The 25,478-nt window shown below is 42.8% G+C and overlaps 1 protein-coding gene across 1 annotated transcript in view; it reads left to right on the top strand.

Moving 5' to 3' along the window:
* The window catches only part of EPHX4 (epoxide hydrolase 4), a 77,556-nt gene extending 54,050 nt beyond the window's left edge, over positions 1–23,506 (top strand). Inside the window, exons 5-7 of the mRNA XM_040408741.1 lie at positions 2,052–2,155; positions 21,144–21,292; positions 23,138–23,506. Coding sequence (XP_040264675.1) covers positions 2,052–2,155; positions 21,144–21,292; positions 23,138–23,372 — 488 coding nt within the window. The 3' untranslated portion in view covers positions 23,373–23,506. The remainder of the gene's footprint in view (positions 1–2,051; positions 2,156–21,143; positions 21,293–23,137) is intronic.
* Positions 23,507–25,478: the final 1,972 nt, after the last annotated feature.

Below are 25,478 nucleotides of genomic sequence, written 5' to 3'. Positions count from 1 at the left end.
GAGATTTTAATTAGGAGGGGGAGGGAGGGGGGAGGGCCCACTGGCCACCAACGAGTTAACTACAGGGGAGGGAGGGGGGCCGGCCGCACTGGACAACAAAGAGTTAACTACAGGGGAGGGAGGGGGGGCCCACTGGCCACCAACGAGTTAACTACAGGGGAGGGAGAGGGGGCCGGCCGCACTGGCCACCAATGTGTTAACTACAGGGGGGGGGGGGCCTGCCCCCTGCTGCCTGGCAGCACCTGCCAGGCAGCAGGGGCAGTCATGTACACAGTTATTTTAGTATATTCTAACCTGAAGCGTCCCCATCACCATGGGAACGCCTCTGTGTTAGAATATACTGTCGGATCTGAGTTTTCACGAAGTAACCTACGGCCACGGATCACGGACACGGATGCCAATCTTGTGTGCATCCGTGTTCTTTCACGGACCCATTGACTTGAATGGGTCCGTGAACCGTTGTCCGTCAAAAAAATAGGACAGGTCATATTTTTTTGATGAACAGGATACACGGATCACGGTCTCGGCTGCAAAACAGTGCATTTTCCGATTTTTCCACGAACCCATTGAAAGTCAATGGGTCCACGAAAAAAAACGGAAAACGGCACAACGGCCACGGATGCACACAACGGTCGTGTGCATGAGGCCTTAAAGGGAATGTGTCACCACCATTATACTGGCCTCTGAGGCCAGCATAAGGTACTGACAGGCACAGTGATTTCAGCACTGCCTCTCTTGTACATGTACATTAAAGGGGTTGTCTCACCTGAGACATTGGGGGAATATCGCTTTAGAACGGAGCCCACAAAGTGCCGGAGGGCACACCACACATGCGCGGCTGTCCTCCATTCATTCCTAGGGGAGTGCCATATCTCTGTCAGCCCCATAGAACCGAATAGAGCAGTGGCCGTGCTTCCCATTCATTTCAATGGGACTGCCGAAAATAGCCGGCTATTTTCGGCGCTCCCATAGAATGAATGGATGGCGGCCGCACATGCACGGTGCCCAAAAAGTGCCCACTGGCACTTTTTGGGCTTTGTTCTAAAGATAGGTGTGGGTCCCAGAGGTGGGAACTGCACCTATCAAACATTGGGGGCATATCCTAGCAATATGCTGCCAATGTCTGAGATGAGACAACCCCTTTAAGAAGTTTTTATGTCCTGATATCCATAGCTATGCCCAGCCCCACCCTCCTGCCAGTGATTGACACTGGTCCCTGTATTCACAGTAATAGAGAGTGGTGTCAATCATTTGGAAGGAGGGCGGGGCTGGGTGGATCTATCCCGCTGGACTGGGCGGAGCTATCCCCACAGCTCATGAACATTAGGACTGCTTCCTCAAAGCAGGATTACAGCGCTGCTGCTCTTTAAGAGTAAATTTCTTAAAAAATATTTTATGTACACATACAAAAAAGGCAGCGCTGGAATCAGCATGTTTGTTAGTACCTTATACTGCCCTCAGAGAGAGCACTACAGAGATGGTGACAGACCCCCTTTAAAGGGAACCTGTCACCAGGATTTTGTGCATAGAGCTGGGGACATGGGCTGCTAGATGGCCACTAGCTCATCTGCAATACCCAGTCCCCACAGCTCTGTGCGCTTTTATTGTGTTAAAAAACAGTTTTGATCCATATGCAAATGACCTGATATGAGTCCTGTATCCGGAGATGAGTCAAGCGGAAAGGAGCCCAGCAACGCCCCACGTCCTCCGAATCTCCTCCTTGCTGGCTGACGTCACAGAGCGTCAAAACTGTTTTTTAACACAATAAAAGCGCAGAGAGCTGTGGGGACTGGGTATTGCAGATGAGCTAGTGGCCATCTAGCAGCCCATGGTCCCAGCTCTATGCACAAAAACCTGGTGACAGGTTCTCTCATTTACATTTGAACATATGAGAATGCAGCGAATATAACACAACATTGCACATTGTGATATTACATTGTGATTGATCCCTTTGCCTAATGTAAAGTGCAAGTTTCCACGCATTTTTCTGTACTGTATAAAAACTACTTAGCAGAGGTGTAAGAAATAATTCATGGGCATTTTTGTTTCAGAATATATTCTACAACACCCTTCACAATTGATTAAATCCGGTTACTACTTCTTTTTCCAAATGCCTTGGTTCCCTGAACTCATGTATACTGTAAATGACTACAAGGTGAGCTGACCCGGACTCTTACATTACAGATGTCATTAGAGATACCACTGAAAATGCTATTAATCCAAATATCTACAGAGGCGTTTACAGCAGCCAGCCTTTCCATATCCATTTTACAGCTCATATATCCGATACATAATGTGCTCTGGGCATAACATTGCCTCGTTACATTCCCTTTTCATGGTTAAATGTTTATCATATTGGAAATGGAAAACCGCTGCATGACTCATAGCTTTGTAGTTGTATTGATTTACTGGAAACGTGTAAGAGTTATTAGATATGTGAGTATAATGTGTATTGTCCACCCTCTTACTGGCTCTGTTCCAAAGATTAGGTGCAACAAATGAGATGGAACCAGAAAGGATGAAATGCATGTAGAGAGACAATTCTGTATTTATAAACAACAATTTCAATTATTCAACTTGATAAAAAATTACAATATAATCCTTAATATAAATAGTAACAATTATTTAAAGTCATGGACACTTCGGACACTTCAGGTCTCTCCATCTCTTCTTTTGACCTGTCTTCTCCTTGTTCTTCTAAGTCCCCCTTATGACCAATGCTTGGGTCCTTTACACCCCTTGCATTTTATGATATCCTACAGTTTACCTTATTTTCACATTGCATTTTGTTGCCTTTGTCCACTGCCCTATTTAAGGCATGTACGGTGAGTTGAGATGGGCCGATGGAGCGGACGATTGTTGGGAAGGATGCATTCCTTCTCGAAAGTCCGCTGCTCACTCAGTGAAGGAGACCTCTGCATTTACATGCACCGATTGGCTATTGCGATCTCTCGTCCCCATACAGAATCATTGTTTCTGGGCAGCAGATTTCTGTTTAGACCGCATGATCGGCTGTCCAGAAGCCATGACCGGTGGTGCCTGCATGAATGTCAGGATCACCCAATGAACGAGCATTTCACTCATTCATCGGGTGATCAGCGGCACATTTAGATAGCCAGATTATCAGTAACTAGCGCTCGCAGCAACGGTCGTTCCCGATGATCTGGATGAACATTGGTTCATCTAATTACACCTTTAGCATCTGTAAGCAACAGGGCTTTTTTTCTCAGAGAAAAGGTGGTGGAACTCACCCCCCCTCCCCTGGCCATGCCCCTACCCACCCCTAGTGCCCCTAGGACCGCCCCTTTAGAGAACAGGGATGCAAGTAAAATTGCCAGTGACGGTCGTGACAGCCAGGCTGCCAGTGCACGCGGACGCTGCCGCTCTAGTCCACACATGGGCAGCGCAGCCTGGCCTGGCCCCTTCCTTCCCTCCCAGTATAAAATGCCCCTATACAGAGCCCCCATATAAAATACCCCTTCTTTTTAGCCTCTGTAGATGTCCCTATAGTGCCACCCAATAATGTGCCAGTAATAAGTGCCAGTAGCCCCCCTATCAAGTGCCAGTAGCCCCCCTATCAAGTGCCAGTAGCCCCCCTATCATGTGCCAGTAGCCCCACTTATGTGCCAGTAGCCCCCTTATGTGCCAGTAGCCCCCCTTATCCCTTATATGCCAGTAGCCCCCCTTATGAGCCAGTAGCCCCCCTTATGTGCCAGCAGCCCCCATTATGTCTGTTCCAGGCCAGCAGCCCCCCTTATGTGCCAGCAGCCCCCCTTATGTGCCAGTAGCCCCCCTTATGTGCCAGCAGCCCTCCTTATGTCTGTTCCAGCCCAGCAGCCCCCCTTATGTCTGTGCCAGCAGCCCCCCTTATGTGCCAGTAGCCAGTAGCCCTCCTTATGTGCCAGCAGCCCCCCTTATGTCTGTGCCAGCAGCCCCCCTTATGTCTGTGCCAGCAGCCCCCCTTATGTCTGTGCCAGAAGCCCCCCTTATGTGCCAGCAGCCCCCCTTATGTGCCAGTAGCCAGTATCCCCCCTTATGTGCCAGCAGCCCCCCTTATGTCTGTGCCAGCCCAGCAGCCCCCCTTATGTCTGTGCCAGCCCAGCAGCCCCCCTTATGTGCCAGAATTGTCATTTTTACATATAAAAAAATAAAAAATAAACTTATACTTACTTACCTCCTCCAGGATGCGATGCAGGCATCTTCCGGCCTGTGTCCCTCGCTGGCTCAGGCGGCGCGATGACGTCATCGCGCCACCTGCACCGGCCTCTGATAGGCTGCCAGCCTAGTGCTGGCAGCCTATCAGAGGAACAGGGAGGGGACACACCTCTCCCTGCCCTGCCGCATTACAGACATTTGTATTGCCGTCCTGAGGACGGCGATACAGATGAGGTGACTTTGGAGATGTGCCCTGCCGGCGCCCCCCTTCTGACAGTGCCCCGGGCAGCTGCCCGGCCCGCCCGCCCGCCCCAAGAAACTGCCCTGCAGTAACTAAAGGGGGGCGGGGCGAGTCGGCAGAAAATGGGTGGCGGAACGCCGTTCCGGGGCGTTCCGCCAGAAAAAAAGGCCTGGTAAGCAATACCTGATACTCCAAGATCTTTTGATGTGAAAGTCATGGTGATGGCCCCTCTACATGGGCTGACTGGGCAGGTAGGCATAGAGGACAAACTTACTTTTGTTTATAGTGGCTCACCCCTCCTATCACTGTGGTAATGGTGCTCTGCTTAAAAAGTGATTCACCTGGTCACTTCCTTAAGACAAATCCTTATATAACTGAATAGCAGGCACTCACCATCTGTGTTTCATACGTTAGGCTAATAGCATTTATTTTCAAAAAATAGTAAATATCAAATATCATTAAAAAAAATCATAAAATGTAGGTATAAAACATAAGACATAAAACATCAAACATGAAGCGTATGACATAAAACGTAAAAGGTAAAATGTAGAAGCAGTAGCACTGGGTCTGTGGATGTCGTAATCCTGGTTGTTTCAGTACTGATATTGCATCGGTTAATGATATTAGACAGGCTAATGGCTTAGGGATGTATTAAAAGACGATTCATTGATAATAACACATGTAGTTGTTAATATGGTTATTCAAAAGTTGTTCAAAATTGCGTCAATATCCGTCAAGGTATACTGTAGGGCTTGTACTCCTATTGATGACATATGGTATATAGTTTTACTGGCAATGATTCAGGTTGCCAAGTATTTGTCAGTCAATTCAATATTGTGACCATAGCTTTATATACCGTTGAGTTATAAGCCGTTAAAGTAGTGTCGAGTCTGACACTTGGAAAGAGTTCGTATCCAAATCTGTGTTGGTTATTAGTAAAGTATTTCCAATGGGTATGTCTCTCTATAAACTAGAAAAGACGGCTGGCACTCGCTACGTGGTTGCACATCAAACAACAGTTTATTGATAATTACCCGCTAGTTCAATCATATACATTAGCAGAAATATATACACTTTAACGTTAAAATACCTATATTAAAAGAACCCCTAAAAAATAAATAATAAAAATTCAATGGCACTGGACTGATAGTGTCATGAACCGCACCAAAATGAAGTTGTTTGAGACAGTATAATGTTTCTTTGCCAATTGGCAATAAGTGTCCAATCCGGTGTACTGTCTCTTTAATTGAGGAAATATAGCCAAGTCCGCAAGTTGTTTTAGTTGTTGGGGGATATCAACTCCCTCTATAGCTTTATCATCAATAATTCTTGTATTGCTGGATATTGCAGCCTTCAGTAGTTGGATATATGGTAAATTCACATAGAAATAATATCTTACCAACATACACGCCACTCTGGCCGTCTGATTCAGCCGCGTTGTTCCACTGCTGGCTCTCGGCGTCTCCGCTCTCTGGCGTCTGTCACGTGGTACCCCAGAGATATCGCGGGACTTGGGAGTTTGAGTATGGTAGTCTTAGTCCGATACTCCTGTGAGAGCTGTAGGTCGGATGAAGAAATGGAGCGCTCCACTTTGTAAAAAATACTTCAACTTTCATCCATCGTCTCCAGAAACTTGATTTTGACAGGGATATAACGCTAAACGCGTTTCGAGGACTTCAGTCCTCTTCCTCAGTAGCTATATCCCTGTTCTTGAGTCCCCTCCTTTTATACCCTCATGGGTAATCTATAAAAACTGGGCTGGAATCACTTCTTCTTAGCATGCGATTTTTGGTGCGTTTTTGGTGCGGTGTAAAAAACGCATCTGCGTTTATTATGGCATAGAGACCGCCACCTCTCAATTAGTATTAGTATGTCCAGACCATGATCCAAATCATATGTGTCATGTCATAAAATCAATAAACAACAATATATAAAATTTAATATAAAATACCATAAGATAAGCCAGGAGATCAGAAATATTAATAAATAGATAAGAATCAAATAATGCTATAATTAATAAAAACTACTATATATCCAAGGGCCTCATCCTCTACATATTATATTGATGTCTGTCCTCCAATCGTGGTGTTTGTACTGGAGGAAGTTGTAGGTAGCGGCGTGCCTGTCGGCAAGAGGGGACCCCAGCACCGATAAACGGCCAAGCATGGGATCCCCAGTTGACAGAGAGGCACACCGCCTAATCTATAGGAAGCCAAAGATTTCCAGTTCGGCATTTAAGCCAACTGGCATCAGGCTCCCAAAGTTGTAGATTTGCTTGGTTTCTGCCCTAGACATCCGCTCGATATGGTTTCCACCTCTCCAGTGTCTATCGATTTTTTCTAAAGCTACAAAGGACAGACCTGTAGGGTCTTGTCCATGAGCCTCTTTAAAGTGCCTTGAGAGTGAGTGTTTCTCATAACCTTTTTTGATATTGGAAATATGTTCCGATATCCTCACTCTCAAGGTCCTTTTAGTCCGTCCAATGTATTGTCTTGAGCACGGGCATTGTACTAAATAAATAACACTCACAGAATTGCATGTGAGAAATTGCTCAATCTCCCACACAAAAGCATTTTGTGTGGAAGACACCCTCTTAGTATTCCTTGGAATTTTTGTGATTTTGCAGCAAATACACTGTCCACATTTAAAAAAGCCTTTCAAATTAGTGAGTCTACCAGTATTTGATGTCACTATCTTTTTAGTTTTAATCGATGGGGCTACTTTTATCCCTAAATTGGCCGCCCTTGTATATATGATTTGTGGTCTGGCTGGTATTAGCCTGCCCATTATTTTATCCTGTAGCAAATGGTGCCAATGCCGTTTAATTATTTCTTCCACCTTCCTTCTCTGTGTCGTATAAGGAAGGATAATCCTGAACTGGGAGTCTGTGTCACTTTGTTCAGCTGTTTTTACAGTTAATAAGGAGTTCCTCGGTAATTTTCTCACTTTTTCCAGTGATCCTTCTAATATATTAGAAGGATCACTGGAAAAAGTGAGAAAATTACCGAGGAACTCCTTATTGACTGTAAAAACAGCTGAACAAAGTGACACAGACTCCCAGTTCAGGATTATCCTTCCTTATACGACACAGAGAAGGAAGGTGGAAGAAATAATTAAACGGCATTGGCACCATTTGCTACAGGATAAAATAATGGGCAGGCTAATACCAGCCAGACCACAAATCATATATACAAGGGCGGCCAATTTAGGGATAAAAGTAGCCCCATCGATTAAAACTAAAAAGATAGTGACATCAAATACTGGTAGACTCACTAATTTGAAAGGCTTTTTTAAATGTGGACAGTGTATTTGCTGCAAAATCACAAAAATTCCAAGGAATACTAAGAGGGTGTCTTCCACACAAAATGCTTTTGTGTGGGAGATTGAGCAATTTCTCACATGCAATTCTGTGAGTGTTATTTATTTAGTACAATGCCCGTGCTCAAGACAATACATTGGACGGACTAAAAGGACCTTGAGAGTGAGGATATCGGAACATATTTCCAATATCAAAAAAGGTTATGAGAAACACTCACTCTCAAGGCACTTTAAAGAGGCTCATGGACAAGACCCTACAGGTCTGTCCTTTGTAGCTTTAGAAAAAATCGATAGACACTGGAGAGGTGGAAACCATATCGAGCGGATGTCTAGGGCAGAAACCAAGCAAATCTACAACTTTGGGAGCCTGATGCCAGTTGGCTTAAATGCCGAACTGGAAATCTTTGGCTTCCTATAGATTAGGCGGTGTGCCTCTCTGTCAACTGGGGATCCCATGCTTGGCCGTTTATCGGTGCTGGGGTCCCCTCTTGCCGACAGGCACGCCGCTACCTACAACTTCCTCCAGTACAAACACCACGATTGGAGGACAGACATCAATATAATATGTAGAGGATGAGGCCCTTGGATATATAGTAGTTTTTATTAATTATAGCATTATTTGATTCTTATCTATTTATTAATATTTCTGATCTCCTGGCTTATCTTATGGTATTTTATATTAAATTTTATATATTGTTGTTTATTGATTTTATGACATGACACATATGATTTGGATCATGGTCTGGACATACTAATACTAATTGAGAGGTGGCGGTCTCTATGCCATAATAAACGCAGATGCGTTTTTTAAACCGCACCAAAAACGCACCAAAAATCGCATGCTAAGAAGAAGTGATTCCAGCCCAGTTTTTATAGATTACCCATGAGGGTATAAAAGGAGGGGACTCAAGAACAGGGATATAGCTACTGAGGAAGAGGACTGAAGTCCTCGAAACGCGTTTAGCGTTATATCCCTGTCAAAATCAAGTTTCTGGAGACGATGGATGAAAGTTGAAGTATTTTTTACAAAGTGGAGCGCTCCATTTCTTCATCCGACCTACAGCTCTCACAGGAGTATCGGACTAAGACTACCATACTCAAACTCCCAAGTCCCGCGATATCTCTGGGGTACCACGTGACAGACGCCAGAGAGCGGAGACGCCGAGAGCGAGCAGTGGAACAACGCGGCTGAATCAGACGGCCAGAGTGGCGTGTATGTTGGTAAGATATTATTTCTATGTGAATTTACCATATATCCAACTACTGAAGGCTGCAATATCCAGCAATACAAGAATTATTGATGATAAAGCTATAGAGGGAGTTGATATCCCCCAACAACTAAAACAACTTGCGGACTTGGCTATATTTCCTCAATTAAAGAGACAGTACACCGGATTGGACACTTATTGCCAATTGGCAAAGAAACATTATACTGTCTCAAACAACTTCATTTTGGTGCGGTTCATGACACTATCAGTCCAGTGCCATTGAATTTTTATTATTTATTTTTTAGGGGTTCTTTTAATATAGGTATTTTAACGTTAAAGTGTATATATTTCTGCTAATGTATATGATTGAACTAGCGGGTAATTATCAATAAACTGTTGTTTGATGTGCAACCACGTAGCGAGTGCCAGCCGTCTTTTCTAGTTTATGCATATTTCTTGTACTGACTGAGTGAGCAGTCCATCGGCTAGAGCACCCCTACCATACTGAGGAGGGTGGTGAGCTATCCACATATTTTCTATATTTCTATGTCTCTCTATAGATCGTTAGTGTCACTTATTTTGACATAATGTTATTGGTTTGTTAGTTATTTAGCTGTCTCGTCCCACCTGTAGTACAGCTACTCACCTGACCCCGAAGATTGTCCTCTGTTATGCGGTGTATTCCACGCTCAGGATCGGCGTCCCACATGACACAGTAGGTGAGGGTGAAGTTGGTCATGGTGGTATAGAGGCGGCAGGGTCACTGGATGTAGGCCTGTCTGAAGAGGAGGGTTTTCAGGTTTCTTTTGAAGGATTCCACTGTAGGTGAGAGTCTGATATGTTGGGGTAGCGAGTTCCAGAGTGTGGGGGATGCACGGGAGAAATCTTGGAGGCGATTGTGGGAAGAGGTGAGGAGAGAAGGAGGTCTTGTGAGGAGATTGCATGTGGGGATGTATTGGGAAAGTAGCTCAGAGATGTACGGAGGGGACAGGTTGTGGACTATTTGTTAGTATTTTGAACTGAATTCGCTGGGCAATGGCGAGCCAGTGAAGGGATTGGCAGAGGGGAGAGGCAGAGGAGTAACAGGGTGAGAGGTGGATTAGTCGGGCAGCAGGGTTGAGGATAGATTGGAGGGGTGCAAGAGTGCTAGATGGAAGGCCACGGAGGAGAATGTTGCAGTAGTCTAGGCGGGAGATGATGAGGGCATGTGCAAGCATTTTCGCTGATTCAAAGTTAAGGAAAGCGCAGATGCGGGAGATTTTTTTGAGTTGGAGGCGACAGGTGGTGAAAAGGGCTTGGATGTGCGGTCGGAAGGAGAGGGCAGATTCCAAGGTCACTCCAAGGCAGCAGACTTGGTTGACCGGGGAGAGTGTGCAGCCATTGATCGTGATAGATAGGTCTGTTAGGGGAGTTGAGCAAGATGGGGGAAAGATGATGAATTCTGTTTTATCCATGTTAAGTTTTAGAAAGCGAGAGGAGAAGAAGGATGATATAGAAGATAGACATTGTGGGATTCTGGATAATAAGGTGGTGATGTCTGGACCAGAGAGGTAGATTTGTGTGTCGTCAGCACAAGAGTAATACCGAAAGCCATGGGACTCTATGAGATGTCCCAGGCCAAAAGTGTAGATAGAGAAGAGCAGGGGTCCTAGGACAGAGCCTTGCGGGACACCAACAGAGAGGGAATGAGACGAGGAGGTGGTGCGGGAGTGGGAGATGCTAAACGTCCGGTCTGTGAGATATAATGTGATCCAGGAGAGGGCCAGGTCAGTGATGCCGAGAGATAAGAGAGTTTGCAACAGAAGGGAGTGGTCGACAGTGTCAAAGGCAGAGGACAGGTCAAGGAGAAGGAGGACACCTATCTGACATTTGTGATATATCCTACCGATATGCTATAAATGTTCTGATCGGAAACCACTTTAATTCACACAAATGAAACACCTTATGTAAAATATAGTGGTAGGTTGTGGTGGCTCACTAGCAAGTAGTTAAGGTATGGTGCTGCAAGCTCATATAGAGGGAATCACCCCACCCTCTCTTAAAGGCAAATGTAGTAATAGAGTAATGAGCGAGCACTCATACACTTGGCAACCAAATTGACATGTGCAGAAAATATTTATTATATCCCCATAAAATACAAGTAATAAAATTTATAAGAACAATGTAGCAATAATATACAACATTACAGTCACATATATTGTGGTAGATATGATCAACACTATATTCATATGACTCAATAGTGTCGATAAATTCAATAATATATATCACACCAAGAAACTTCAAGTATATGCTGTTATTTGGGAAAGAGGGGGTATTATCTTCTAGCGCTCTATCCCAATTTGGGAAACTGAATGTCACTGAAAATGCTGTAGGTGTATTCACTGGGAGCGCAATATGTTCATAAAGTGTCCACAGGAATCCTGATAATGTGAAAAGTCTCTTATAGCATATCCTTTTAAGCTCGATATGAGCTTTGGATTGGAGAAAACTTTAAATTGATGTTTGGCTTACCGTCTAGCGTCTGCTGTCTCCCTATTGCTTCAATGGAGCTTTAAATATTTGCCAGCTTATTCAGTCGCTCTATACAGCAAGCTGGTTTAATTTCGCAGGAGTTCCAAAGATCGCGGGAGTTGCCACTCTGTTCCGCAATTTCCTTTGGTGCAGCTTTCGACGATAAGAATAGTTAATCCTTTACTGTAGAGATTTTCTTCTGTATGGCCATACAATATTATCGGAGGCTTTTCAATGCAGGTACATCACTTGTTTCACCATACGCGTTACGGGTAGATTCACTCTCCCTTCCTCAGTGGTCAAGTGTCTGCCTGCTCTGCCTCCATTTTTATCCATTTCTTTGATTGCTTCCCAAATCTCGGACACCTGTTGTTCATGCTACTCCCAGTTTGCAAGGGAATCCTCCCACATAATCAAGGGATAATTCTATACAGCCTTGATTTAAAAAAAAAAAAAAAAAATTATTTGGTCATTCAACACATGGTGCCAATGGGTTTTAATAATTTTCTGAATCTTCCTATAATTCTCATTAAATGGAAGAACAACTCTCATGGCTTCTTTATTTTGTGTTTTATCTTCCTCATTATCCATCTCATTTTTATCTTTATTGTCCTCCTTATTAAAGAACTCTCTTCTATCTAATTTCCTAATTTGGTTGAGTGACTCCTCCACTAAGTTTTCAGGATATTCCTTCTCAATAAATTGTCTTTTCATCTCAATGGCTTCCATCTCAAAAGTATGTCCCTCTGTGCAGTTCCGCTTAATCCTACGGAACTGACCAGAGGGAACATTTGTCAGACATTTCGGCAGATGACAGCTAGAAAAATCGATATAACTATTTCTAGCTGTGGATTTACAAAATGTCTCACATATATATTTATTATCAGATTGTGTGATTAATAAATCCAAGAATTCGGTGCTCTCCTGTATGTTTGAGGTAAAGACCAGATTTAAATTATTAATATTGATTGTTTCTAGGAATTTTTCCAATTCTTCTTTACTCTTTTTCCAGATGAAGATCACATCATCTATATAACGGCGCCACAGGGCCAGATCCGTCCCCAGCCTTGGCTTGATGAGGTTGTACTCCCACTCAGCCAAGAACAAATTAGCATAGCTGGGGGCGAATCTGGTCCCCATGGCGGTACCCCACTTCTGCAGGAAGAATTCCCCCTCAAAAAAGAAGTAGTTGTGGCTCAGGATATACTCTATTCCTTTCGTTATAAACTCTTTTTTTATTGCTCCATACGAGCCATCTCTTATTAATTGCATTTTTACAGCATCAATTCCTTGCTGATGTTCAATCACAGTATAAAGTGACTGAACATCAAGTGTACCCATAATCCATCCAGACTGGACATCTAAGTTTTCCAGAATCTGTATGATTTGGGTCGTATCTTTAATATAGGAATTGGTTTTCTTGACTATTGGCTGTAACTGTACGTCTATATATTTGGACAGGTTGGATGTGATAGATCCAATCCCTGAGACGATAGGGCGTCCTGGGGGATCATTCGGATTTTTGTGCACTTTGGGCAGACAGTAGAAGCATGGTAGCCTCCTCTGTGTGCCCAAAATGAAATCCAGTTCCTGCTGTGATATCGTACCATTATCCAATCCGTCCATACTGTATCTCCTGAGCTCCAACTCAAATCTCTCAAGGGGGTCTCCCTTGATATTTTAATCTTGAAAATTTGTTTAATAATATTTTATTATAAAAAGTCATTTTATAAGTGTTGGCAATCAGATATCAAGTTTATATTTCACATAATGATATATCACACCAATTGGGACATCTGGGCCAAAAAACGCATGTGTCCCCAAAAAAACGCATAAAAAACGTATGGAAACTGCAAGAGGGAAAAAAAATAAATAAAAATTATTTATTTTTTTAAAAAATCAAGGCTGTATAGAATTATCCCTTGATTATGTGGGAGGATTCCCTTGCAAACTGGGAGTAGCATGAACAACAGGTGTCCGAGATTTGGGAAGCAATCAAAGGAATGGATAAAAATGGAGGCAGAGCAGGCAGACACTTGACCACTGAGGAAGGGAGAGTGAATCTACCCGTAACGCGTATGGTGAAACAAGTGATGTACCTGCATTGAAAAGCCTCCGATAATACTGTATGGCCATACAGAAGAAAATCTCTACAGTAAAGGATTAACTATTCTTATCGTCGAAAGCTGCACCAAAGAAAATTGCGGAACAGAGTGGCAACTCCTGCGATCTTTGGAACTCCTGCGAAATTAAACCAGCTTGCTGTAAAGAGCGACTGAATAAGCTGGCAAATATTTAAAGCTCCATTGAAGCAATAGGGAGACAGCAGACGCTAGACGGTAAGCCAAACATCGATTTAAAGTTTTCTCCAATCCAAAGTTCATATCGAGCTTAAAAGGATATGCTATAAGAGACTTTTCACATTATCAGGATTCCTGTGGACACTTTATGAACATATTGCGCTCCCAGTGAATACACCTACAACATTTTCAGTGACATTCAGTTTCCCAAATTGGGATAGAGCGCTAGAAGATAATACCCCCTCTTCCCAAATAACAGCATATACTTGAAGTTTCTTGGTGTGATATATATTATTGAATTTATCGACACTATTGAGTCATATGAATATAGTGTTGATCATATCTACCACAATATATGTGACTGTAATGTTGTATATTATTGCTACATTGTTCTTATAAATTTTATTACTTGTATTTTATGGGGATATAATAAATATTTTCTGCACATGTCAATTTGGTTGCCAAGTGTATGAGTGCTCGCTCATTACTCTATTACTACTTATGTAAAATATAGTTTAATATAAGGCTTTTGTAATTCCAAAAACCTAGCAAGAACAAAGAATGCTTTTTTTTTCCAATCAGTTTTATCTATGTGTCCTAATTATTTTACATAGCACAGGATGAGCAAGTGCCAGATGGCTGGTGCACGTTAAGTTTATTTCTTCCTAAAATAAAAAAAATACTACCGTAAATGTAGTCAGGTTGTTAAGAAAACTATCAGTTCATTTCTTAGCAGTATCTGATCTTACAGCTCTCATATGGCTTGCACCCAACTTTTCTAGGGTAGTGAATGTAAACTTATATAATGATACTTCCCTTGCACCATTATTACACATCTCAGCACTGGACAACAGTCCCAAAATCCTCTTAAAGAGGACCTGTCACCTCTCCTGACATGTGTTAGTAACTACTTGCATAACTATTCTGGAGCATCTATTTTTATGACTCTGTGCTGGGCCATTCCCGTATTATTCCTGCTAGAAGTTTACCAAAAAATTGGCAGCAGTCTGCAGTAAAAGTACTGTTGGGTGTGTCTGACTCTGTCCAATCAGTGCTGCTGGTGTCAGACTGTGCAGGGACACATCAGCGACTGGTAACACCCATCTGTACCTTTACTGCAAGCTTCTGCCAATTCATTCATAAACTTCGATTAGAAATAACAGAGGAATGGCACAACATAGTCATAAGAATAGATGCTCCAGAATTTTTAGTACATGGGGAATTCTTCTGTGCTAAAACCTGCTGCACACAGATTGGACTGAATTTTGCATGGTGCTGGATTTGCTTTGAAGTGGACCTGTCACCTCTCCTGACGTGTCTGTGCTAGTGACTACTTGCATCTCCCATGTAAAAACAATTCTGGAGCATCTAGTATGTTGTGCCATTCCTTTATTATTCCATCCCGAAGTTCCGAATGAATCTCTAGCGTTTTGCAGTGAAGGTACAGATGGGTGTTACCTGCACAATCTGACACTATCCAATCACTGTTGCCAGTGTCAGATAGTGTGCAGTTAATGGCTCTCTGCTATGGGTCATGGCAGGAGGTCCTGAGCTGGGGTCCCCCTTTTATGATGTCCCTATCTCCACCTAGCAAAAAAGTTGTTAAAGAGGACCTTTAACCACTCCAGACATGCCTGTTTTAATAACTACTTGCATCCCCCATGTAATAACAATTCTGGAGCATCTATTCTTATGACTCTATTTTGTGCTATTCCTTTATTATTTCTACTAGCAGTCTGCAGTAAGGATACAGAGGGGTGGTAACAATTTGGGGGTGTAACTGCACAGTCTGAAAATTACAGCACTGATTGGATAGAGTGAGTCTGTGCAGGTACACACCCCCAACCACCCCTCTGTACCCTTACTGCAGACTGCTCGAAATTAATTCCTAAATTCTAGCAGAAATAATAAAGGAATGGCACAAGAATAGAGGCTCCAGAATTGTTATTACATGGGGGATGCATGAAGCTATTAAACAGGCATGTCAGGAGAGGTGACAGGTCCTCTTTAAAATGAAAAAGCACAATGAACCACTTAATAGTGATATGTTTTATTTTAATTTGAGGAAATGATCTTCCAAATTTACTGACCGTAGTAAAATTTTAGGGGTTATTTCTTTTGCTGTCGTTCAAGCCCACAATGCTTGCAATGCCCTCATGTTGGTGAAAAGGCAGGTTAAACCACAATTTTCTCTTACTAAACATTCTTTTTTTTGTTCAATCCACTTATTTTCATACATTCACAAATGACATCAGTCGGTATATACATTGAGTTACCTCATAGCTGGTTACCTCCACCACACTAAGTTTCGGCCCAAAGAAATGCTACAAGTATTGTGCGTAGCTCTTTAACCACTTCAGGACCCTGCCATTTTTCACCTTAAAGGGAGTCTGTTACCACATTTGGGCATATTAGACTGATCAAATAGTGTTATATGTGCCACCCAGAACTTAAAAACGGTACCTTTGTTGTGGAAAACGGACTTTTCTTTTAGCCAAAAATGAACTTTGAACATTATGTTAATGAGCCCTCTCAAGTGCCCAGGGCGGCGTCTCAATCCTCCGAGCCCCAGGCAGCACCTCCTCAACGGCTCATAACCCCGCCCACTGTGTGCCTCTGCCCGCCCGTTTACTCCCCTCCTCTGTCCTTTTCCACTGCAGCTGCGCGGTCAAATTCATAGCGGGCGCATGCGCAGTAGGTATTGCGATGCCCTGCCAGGAGCGGGCATCGCATTGCGCATGCGCCCGCTACGAATTTGACCGCGCAGCTGCAGTGGAAAAGGACAGAGGAGGGGAGTAAACGGGCGGGCAGAGGCACACGGAGGGCGGGGTTATGAGCCGTTGAGGAGGTGCTGCCTGGGGCTCGGAGGATTGAGACGCCGCCCTGGGCACTTGAGAGGGCTCATTAACATAATGTTCAAAGTTCATTTTTGGCTAAAAGAAAAGTCCGTTTTCCACAACAAAGGTACCGTTTTTAAGTTCTGGGTGGCACATATAACACTATTTGATCAGTCTAATATGCCCAAATGTGGTGACAGACTCCCTTTAAGGACCAGGCCATTTTTTGCAAATCTGACATGTGTCACTTCATGTGGTGATAACTTTAAAATGCTTTTAATTATCCAGGCCATTCTGAGAATGTTTTCTCGTCACATAATGTACTTCATGACAGTGGTAAAATTGAGTAAAAAAAAATATTTTTATTATTAAAAAAATGCCAAATTTACAAAAAAAATTGATAATTTGCAAATTTCCAGATTTCAATTTCTCTACTTTTATAATAGATAGTAATACCGACCAAAATAGTTATTACTGTACATTTCCCATATGTCTACTACATGTTTAAATCATTTTGTGAATGCCATTAAATTTTTTGGGGACGTTAGAAGGCTTAGAAGTTTCCAAAACCCACTTTTTAAGGACCAGTTCAGGTCTGGAGTCACTTTGTGAGGCTTACATAATAGAAACCACCCAAAAATGACCCCATTTTAGAAACTACACCCCTCAAGGTATTCAAAACTGATTTTAAAAACTTTGTTAACCCTTTAGGTGTTCCACAAGAATTGATGGAAAATGGAGATGAAATTTTAGAATTTCACTTTTTTGCCAGATTTTCCATTTTAATAATTTTTTTCAAGTTACAAAGCAAGGGTTAAAAGCCAAACAAAACTCAATATTTATGGCCCTGATTCTTTAGTTTACAGAAACACCCCATATGTGGTCGTAAACTGCTGTACGGGCACACGGCATTGCACAGAAGGAAAGGAACGCCATGTGGTTTTTGGAAAGCAGATTTCACTATGATAATTTTAAGCTATGTCACATTTGAAGACCCCCTGATGCACCCCTAGAATAGAAACTCCAAAAAAGTGACCCCATTTTAGAAATTACACCCCTCAAGGTATACAAAACTGATTTTACAAACTTTGTTAACCCTTTAGGTGTTCCACAAGAATTAATGGAAAATGGAGATGTAATTTCAGAATTTCACTTTTTTGGCAGATTTTCCATTTTAATCAATTTTTTCCAGTTACAAAGCAAGGGTTAACAGCCAAACAAAACTCAATATTTATGGCCCTGATTCTGTAGTTTACAGAAACACCCTATATATGGTCGTAAACTGCTGTACGGGCACACGTCAGGGCGCAGAAGGAAAGGAATGCCATACGGTTTTTGGAAGGCAGATTTTGCTGGACTGTTTTTTTGACACCATGTTCCATTTGAAGCCCCCCTGATGCACCCCTAGAGTAGAAACTCCAAAAAAGTGACCCCCATTTTGGAAACTACAGGATAAGGTGGCAGTTTTGTTGGTACTATTTTAGGGTACATATGATTTTTGGTTGCTCTATATTACACTTTTTGTGAGGCAAGGTAACAAGAAATAGCTGTTTTGGCACCGTTTTTATTTTTTGTTATTTACAACATTCATCTGACAGGTTAGATCATGTGGTATTTTTATAGAGCAGGTTGTTACGGACGCGACAATACCAAATATAACTAAGCCAAAATACCAAAAATTATTGTCTCCACATCCTGAAAGCCGTAGTTTTATTTATTTTTTGGGTGACTGTCTTGTCTAGGGGTTCATTTTTTTTCAGGATGAGATGACGGTTTGATGGGCACTATTTTGGGGTGCATATGACTTTTTGATCGCTTGCTATTACACTTTTTGTGGTGTAAGGTGGCAAAAAATGGCTTTTTTGACACCGTTTTTATTTGACTTTTTTACGGTATTCACCTGAGGGGTTGGGTCATGTTAGATTTTTTTTACAGCCGGTTATTATGTACGCGGCGATACCTAATATGTCTACTTTTTTTTATTTATGTAAGTTTTACACAATGATTTCATTTTTGAAACAAAAAATAAATCATGTTTTAGTGTCTCCATAGTCTGAGAGCCATAGTTTTTTCAATATTTGGGCGATTGTCTTAGGTAGGGTATGATTTTTGCGGGATGAGATCACGGTTTGATTGGCACTATTTTGGGGTGCGTATGACTTTTTGATCGCTTGCTATTACACTTTTTGTGACGTAAGGTGACAAAAAATAACTTTTTTTTAAATTGCTTTTTTTTTTACACAGTTTTTATTTTATTTTGTTTACGGTGGTCACCTGAGGGGTTAATTCATGTGGTATTTTTATAGAGCAGGTTGTTATGGACGCAGGCATACCTAATACGTATACTTTTTTTATTTACTTAAGTTTTACACAATAACAGCATTTTTGAAACAAAAAAAACTATGTTTTAGTGTCTCCATATTCTGAGCCATAGTTTTTTTATTTTTTGGGAGATTGTCTTAGGTAGGGGCTCATTTTTTGCGGGATGAGGTGACGGTTAGATTGGTACTATTTTGGGGGTATACGCCTTTTTGATCGCTTGGTGTTGCACTTTTAGTGATGTGAGGTGACCAAAAAATGGTTTATTTAGCACAGTTTTTATTTTATTTTTTTGACGATGTTCACCTGAGGGGTTAGGTCATGTGATAGTTTTATAGAGCCAGTCGATATGGATGCGGCGATACCCAATATGTGTACTTTTATTTTTCCCCCTATTTTTTCCATTTTTTTTCCATTTATTTTGGCAAAAGATATAATTTTTTTTTTTACTTGAAACTTTGAATTTTTCGGGGGGGAAACTTTATTTTTTGAATGTTTTTTTTTCACTTTATTTTTTGTCCCACTCTGGGACTTCAACTCTTGGGGGTCTGATCCCCTTTACAATGCATGACAATACTTCTGTATTGTCAAGCATCTGCTGTAAGCCTGGATCTCACAGGCTCTCCCGGAAGGCAGCCACGATGCCTAAGGAAGGCATCGTGCTGCCTTCCATGCCATTGGGTCCCCGTCATAGCAGCACGGGGACCTGATGGCAGCACCGATTCCCAGAAGGACATCGCATGTGCCGCGGTCAGCGCTGACCGTGGCTCATCAAGGGTTAATGCGCCGGCATCAGTGATTTCACCGATGCCGACGCATGCAGCAGATCAGGCGGGCACATCTCCTGCACCCGCCCGATCACAGCGCCGCACATGTACGGCGCGGGTCCTCTACAGGTTAAAGGGTATCTGTACCTATTATATTGGCTGACCTGTTACATGTGCGCTTGGCAGCTGAAGACATCTGTGATGGTCCCATGTTCATATGTGCCCGCATTGTTGAGAAAAATGAAGTTTTAGAATATGCAAATGAGCCTCTAGGAGCAACAGGGGTGTCGCCATTACACCTAGAGGCTCTGCTCTCTATGCAGCTGCCGCACCCTCTGCACTTTGATAGACAGGGCCAGGCAGTGAAAACTTCATCACACCTGGCCCTGTCCATCAAAGTGTAGAGGGTGCGGCTGTTACAGAGAGAGCTGAGCCTGTAGGTGTAATGGCGACGCCCCTGTTGCTCCTAGAGGCTCATTTGCATATATTAAAACATAATTTTAACAAGTAACAGGTCAGCCAGTGTCATAGGTACAAATCTGCTGACAGATCCCCTTCAAGAGAAAATTGTGGTTTAACCTGCCCTTTCGTTAACATGTGGTCATTTCTTCTGCGCTACATTTCTCCGGCACCATTCCCAGTCAGTCTTGGTTTTGGCAACGGAATGCTATTAAGGCTACTTTCACACTAGCGTTTTGGCTTTCCGTTTGTGAGATCCATTCAGGGCTCTTACAAGCGGTCCAAAACGGATCAGTTTTGCCCTAATGCATTCTGAATGGAAAAGGATCCGCTCAGAATGCATCAGTTTGCCTCCGTTCAGTCACCATTCTGCTCTGGAGGCGGACACCAAAACACTGCGTGCAGCGTTTTTCTGTCCGCCATGTGGTGCGGAGCAAGACGGATCCGTCCTGGCACACAATGTAAGTCAATGGGGACGGATCCGTTTTCTCTGACACAATAGAAAACAGATCCGTCCCCCATTGACTTTCAATGGTGTTCAAGACTGATCCGTCATGGCTATAGAAGACATAATACAACAGGATCCGTTCATGACGGATGCATGCAGTTGTATTATTGTAACAGAAGCGTTTTTGCAGATCCATGACGAATCCGCAAAAAACGCTAATGTGAAAGTGGCCTCAAATATAATTTATGATAATGTAACCCCTCATTAGCTACACAGCACACATGATAAATAGCATTGCAGATATGAAAAGAAAAATCATTCTGTTAAAGGAATAGGCCTAATGCTGTTTTAGTGTCACTTACCTAGACTGATGATGGATCCTAAATATGATGAACTGCTCAGTGAGGTCACTGATTCCTAGTGACTTGATAGGCTGCATTCTCATGAATACTGGTTGCCTCCACTGTATGTAGGTGAGAGATGCACTTTAAAAGTTAGCTGAAATATGCCTAGAACACATATGTGATTGTGTCTGCACGTGCGATTGGATATTGTGTTTGTACTCTCTTTGGTTTTGTAGATCCTTAAAGATCTGTTCACTAGTGAATCCACTGGAATCTGGAGGCACAAATCCAGATTCACGGAGGAGGACATGGAGGCATACCTTTATGTGTTTTCCCAACCAGGAGCCCTCACTGGTCCTCTGAACCATTATCGGAATATCTTCAGGTGAGTGCATACTTTTATCAGCCTATGACGTGGGTCATGTTACTAAAACCGTAGTTAGGTTGATTTAACATGATCGTAATGCATCCACACCACTACTGAGCTAAACTTGTAGACAAGGTTTCCGTATTCCGGGACCCAGCTGGCAACATCATTGGAGGTGCCCTATAATAAAGGAATTGTGTTTTTTGTTCAACCTCCCATTGCAGAGCTGCAAACAGTCCCAAATTTGCTGGGATATTACCATATTTTTCACTTTATTAGATGCACTTGACCATAAGACGCACCTAGGTTTTAGAGGCAGAAAATAAGAAAAAAAAAATGTTTTTCATGAGACCTCAAATTAGACCCCCAGTCTTCATCAGACCTCAGATCAGACACCTCAATCTTTATCAGCCCTCAAATCAGACCCGAAATCTATATCAGCCCTCAGATCCGATTCCCCAATCAGACCCCAAATCTTTATCAGACCTCAGATCAGACAGTAAAATAAATAAAACAAGTTACCTCTCCTCCTCCGGACTGTGTTCTCTTCCTGCACTCATTGCTCCCTCATCTCATGCTGGTGCAGCGATGTGACCTGACTTCGCACAGCGTCGGGTCATAGTACTTGCCTATGTGCATGTCCAGACACTATATGTAAGGACACAGCACAACGCCCAGAAGAAGACCGAGGAGCAGTGAGCACAGCCAGCGCTAACAGTACTACACTCACCGTTCCCCGTGCCTCCTGGATACAAATGAGCGCTTCCATAAAGTGCCATTTAGTATTTGCTTTAAAAGATACATCTTATGCCTCTGTGCTGTGCCATTTCTTTACTATTACCGCTAGAAGTTATGAATTAATTACTAGGAGTTTGCAATGAAGGTCCAGCTGGGTGTTACTAGTCGGGGGGGGGGGGGGGGGGTGTTCGTGCACAGTCTGACACTGGAAGCACTGATTGGATAGTGTCAGGCAATGCTCCTCTGTAATTCTGGGAAGGTGGTATGCAAATGAGTCTTGACACATGACTTGATAAAAATTAAACCAGCACTTCATCTGCAGACAGACCCCTAAACAGCTGTCTGCAGATGAGATGCTGGCTAAATTATTATCCAAGTCATGTCTCAAGACCTCTTAAAAGGTTTAACATTGACTTATAGGATAGCTGCCTTATATCTGATAGTATTAGAGGCAGAGCTTGCTAAGAGCTCATTTGTGTATCCACTTCCCAGAGTTTCAGAAGAATTTTGCCTTGCCCATAAGACTCCCCATGCCGCTTAGGACCTCTCTATATGGAGATATTGTATTCCTCAAATCCTGACCTCTCACCCAGCTAAGCCAGTACTCTCTGCTGTCTGCAGATGAGATGCTGGCTTAATTATTATCCCAGTCATGTCTAAGGCTGGGTTCAGACCTGAGCGTCTTTGATATGCGCGTTTAACGCGCGTTTTTGACGCGCGTTTTTGACGAGCGTTTTTTGCAATAGTAAACGCGCGTTTGACGCGCGTTTGTGTGATTGACTGCAATGTCCTATGGCCACAAACGCGCGTCAAAACGCCCCAAAGAAGCTCAAGTACTTGTTTGAGCGTAGGGCGTTTTACAGCGCGTTTTTCAGCGCTGAAAAACGCTCAAGTGAGAACCAGGGCCATAGGGAAGCATTGGTTTTCATGTGTTGAGCGTTTTACAGCGCGTTTGAACGCGCTGTAAAATGCTCAAGTGTGAACCCAGCCTAAAAGGTCGAAAATTTACTCATAGACTAGCTAACTTACCTCTGGCAGAGCTTGTACTGTATAGTAAGAATACTTGAATTTCCCAAAGAAAAGTAACTTCTGTTCTGTTTTTTTGTTTTTTTTTGCTCCATGTAGCTGCCTACCATTAAAGCATCACCAGGTGACCATGCCAACTCTGCTACTATGGGGAGAACACGATGCGTTTGTTGAAGTGGAGATGGCCGAACTAACCAGAGTTTATGTGAAGAATTACTTTCAGCTATCAGTCTTGTCACAAGGCAGCCATTGGCTTCAGCAAGATCAGGCAGAATTGGTCAACACCTTGATATGGACTTTTCTACATGAAGACAGATTTCGAATAAAAGACTGATTTTGGCACTATTATTTAGACACACAAAAAAGGTCTATTCTTGCTTTTTTCAAGTCTTTACTGCTAGGAAAAATCACCTAGCAGGAAGATGATCTATTTATTAAATTAAAAAAACGACAGAAGTTATCTAACAAAGGGCCATATTTAGCTTGTCTCAGTGAACATGGTCACTGTACTGTGTCTACTATAACGTCACTGTGTATTTTTACCGGAGCGGATTGTCCTGTAAACCGTGTCAGTTGTCAATGCCAGTCTGATTTGTAGTGTTATATTTGCACATATACATGCCTTAACATCTCTGAGTTTACACAGTACAAAAAAAAAAAGTCATGGAAGTGTCAGAAATATTGCATTATTTAAAATTGTTGTGTGGTGCCTTGTAATTTTTTTTCTTCAAATTTTAAATACAGGGGTGCCAATGGCCTACCGGTCATATGGATATAATTTAGTTTTTATTTTTTTACTACATTTTGTAACATCACAAAAATGTTGTCGTGGCACAGAAAGGCCTGTCCTGATCCTGTGACTCTTTGTATTGGAATCTGTTATGGTGGCTCTGTGTGTTTCTGCTGTTTCTTGTCGTTGAGTTTATTAAGGATGTGAAAAATGAAATGTTTTACCTCATCTGAATAATCAGCACAATGTAAAATATACAGTAATACTGTGCTTTCCGTCTTATGCTTCATTACTTCCAATGGGCACAATATACTGTATTTATACTGCAACATGCCGTAAAACACAATAGGGAGCCAGTGCAAGACTTTAGGACATGTATTCAGAATCTGTGTTATGGTTACTGAACAGATCTGACTTGGGGCTACTCCTAAGGATGTTATCTAAGTGGCCCTCTTGGCTTCATCGCTGCAGGGGAACCACCAGGCTGCCACCTCTTGGAGTAGTCTCTGTTTGGGAGACTGCTGAGCCACGGGGGTCAAGAGACACTGGTATGGAGCACAAAGGGATCAGGCAAACACAAAACCATAGTCAGAGACAAGTTGAGGTCTGGGCAGGCAGAGTTTGTGCAATCCAAAATCAATCTGAAGATCAGGGCAGGCAGCAGAGGGTCAGAATGAGGAACAGGCAGATGTCAGGTCATGCAGTAAAGGACAAATCCAGGTCAGGCAGTGGTGGATACATGGGCAGTCAAACTGGAACAATGGTGTACCTTTGCAGGCCACTAGCATACTAGAACCTACAGGGGAAGGTGCCTAAAATACACATGGCCAGCCATTGGATGCAAATGACTAAGGTGTGCGCACTGGTCCTTTAAGAGATGGAGGGAGTGGCGCACACCCTACAGGGAGCAGAATAGAGGCAGCAAGATGCCGGCATGGAGGGAACCAGAGCAGCGCTAATCCGGCCGCTGTACCTGCCTGGAAGAAGGAGGACACCGACTGGTACAAATTGCTGGAAAAACGACAGAAGGGATCTGAAGGGGCTGTGCCCCCCTGGGTGAGGTAAGACGGTGGTGGGCAGTGGAATGCCAGTATAACAGTTATCTGTGTAATAATACAAATTTCCAGCAATACTATAATAGTATAACCGATTAAAGCTACTTTCACACTTGCGTTGTTTTCCGGTATTGGGATCCGGCAGAGGATCTCAATACCGGAAAAAAAAAACTTTTCTGTTTAGTCCTCATGCATTCTGAATAGAAAGAGATCCGTTCAGGATGCATCAGGATGTCTTCCGTTCTAGAAGCATTCAGTTTTGTGACTGGACGCAAAACCGCTGCAGTTTTGTGTCCAGTCATAAAAACGGATCCGGCACTGAAAACAATGTAAGTCAATGGCAATGGCTCCATTTTTTAGGCACCAAAAAAAACGTATTCGTCACCCATTGTCTTTGAATGTATTTAGTGACTGATTCGTTTTTTTTCGTTTCCTAACGGATCGGATGCATCCTGATGTGTAAAATCACAATGGATCTGTTTAATTCCGGTATAGAGATCCTCTGCCGGAATTAACAACGCAAGTGTGAAAGTAGCCTCAGGCCTTTGTACATGTGAGTATTTGGAATCTGTATCAAATGGGTCCTAAATACAGTGTGATTGTATTTCAATAGGGCCACACTTACAATCCTGTTATAAGGCCTCTTTCACACGGG

Source organism: Bufo bufo, chromosome 9 (assembly GCF_905171765.1).
Source record: "Bufo bufo chromosome 9, aBufBuf1.1, whole genome shotgun sequence".
NCBI classification, from domain to species: domain Eukaryota; kingdom Metazoa; phylum Chordata; class Amphibia; order Anura; family Bufonidae; genus Bufo; species Bufo bufo.
Note: the sequence above shows the minus strand (reverse complement) of the source record. Positions and strands in the feature narration are given on the sequence as shown.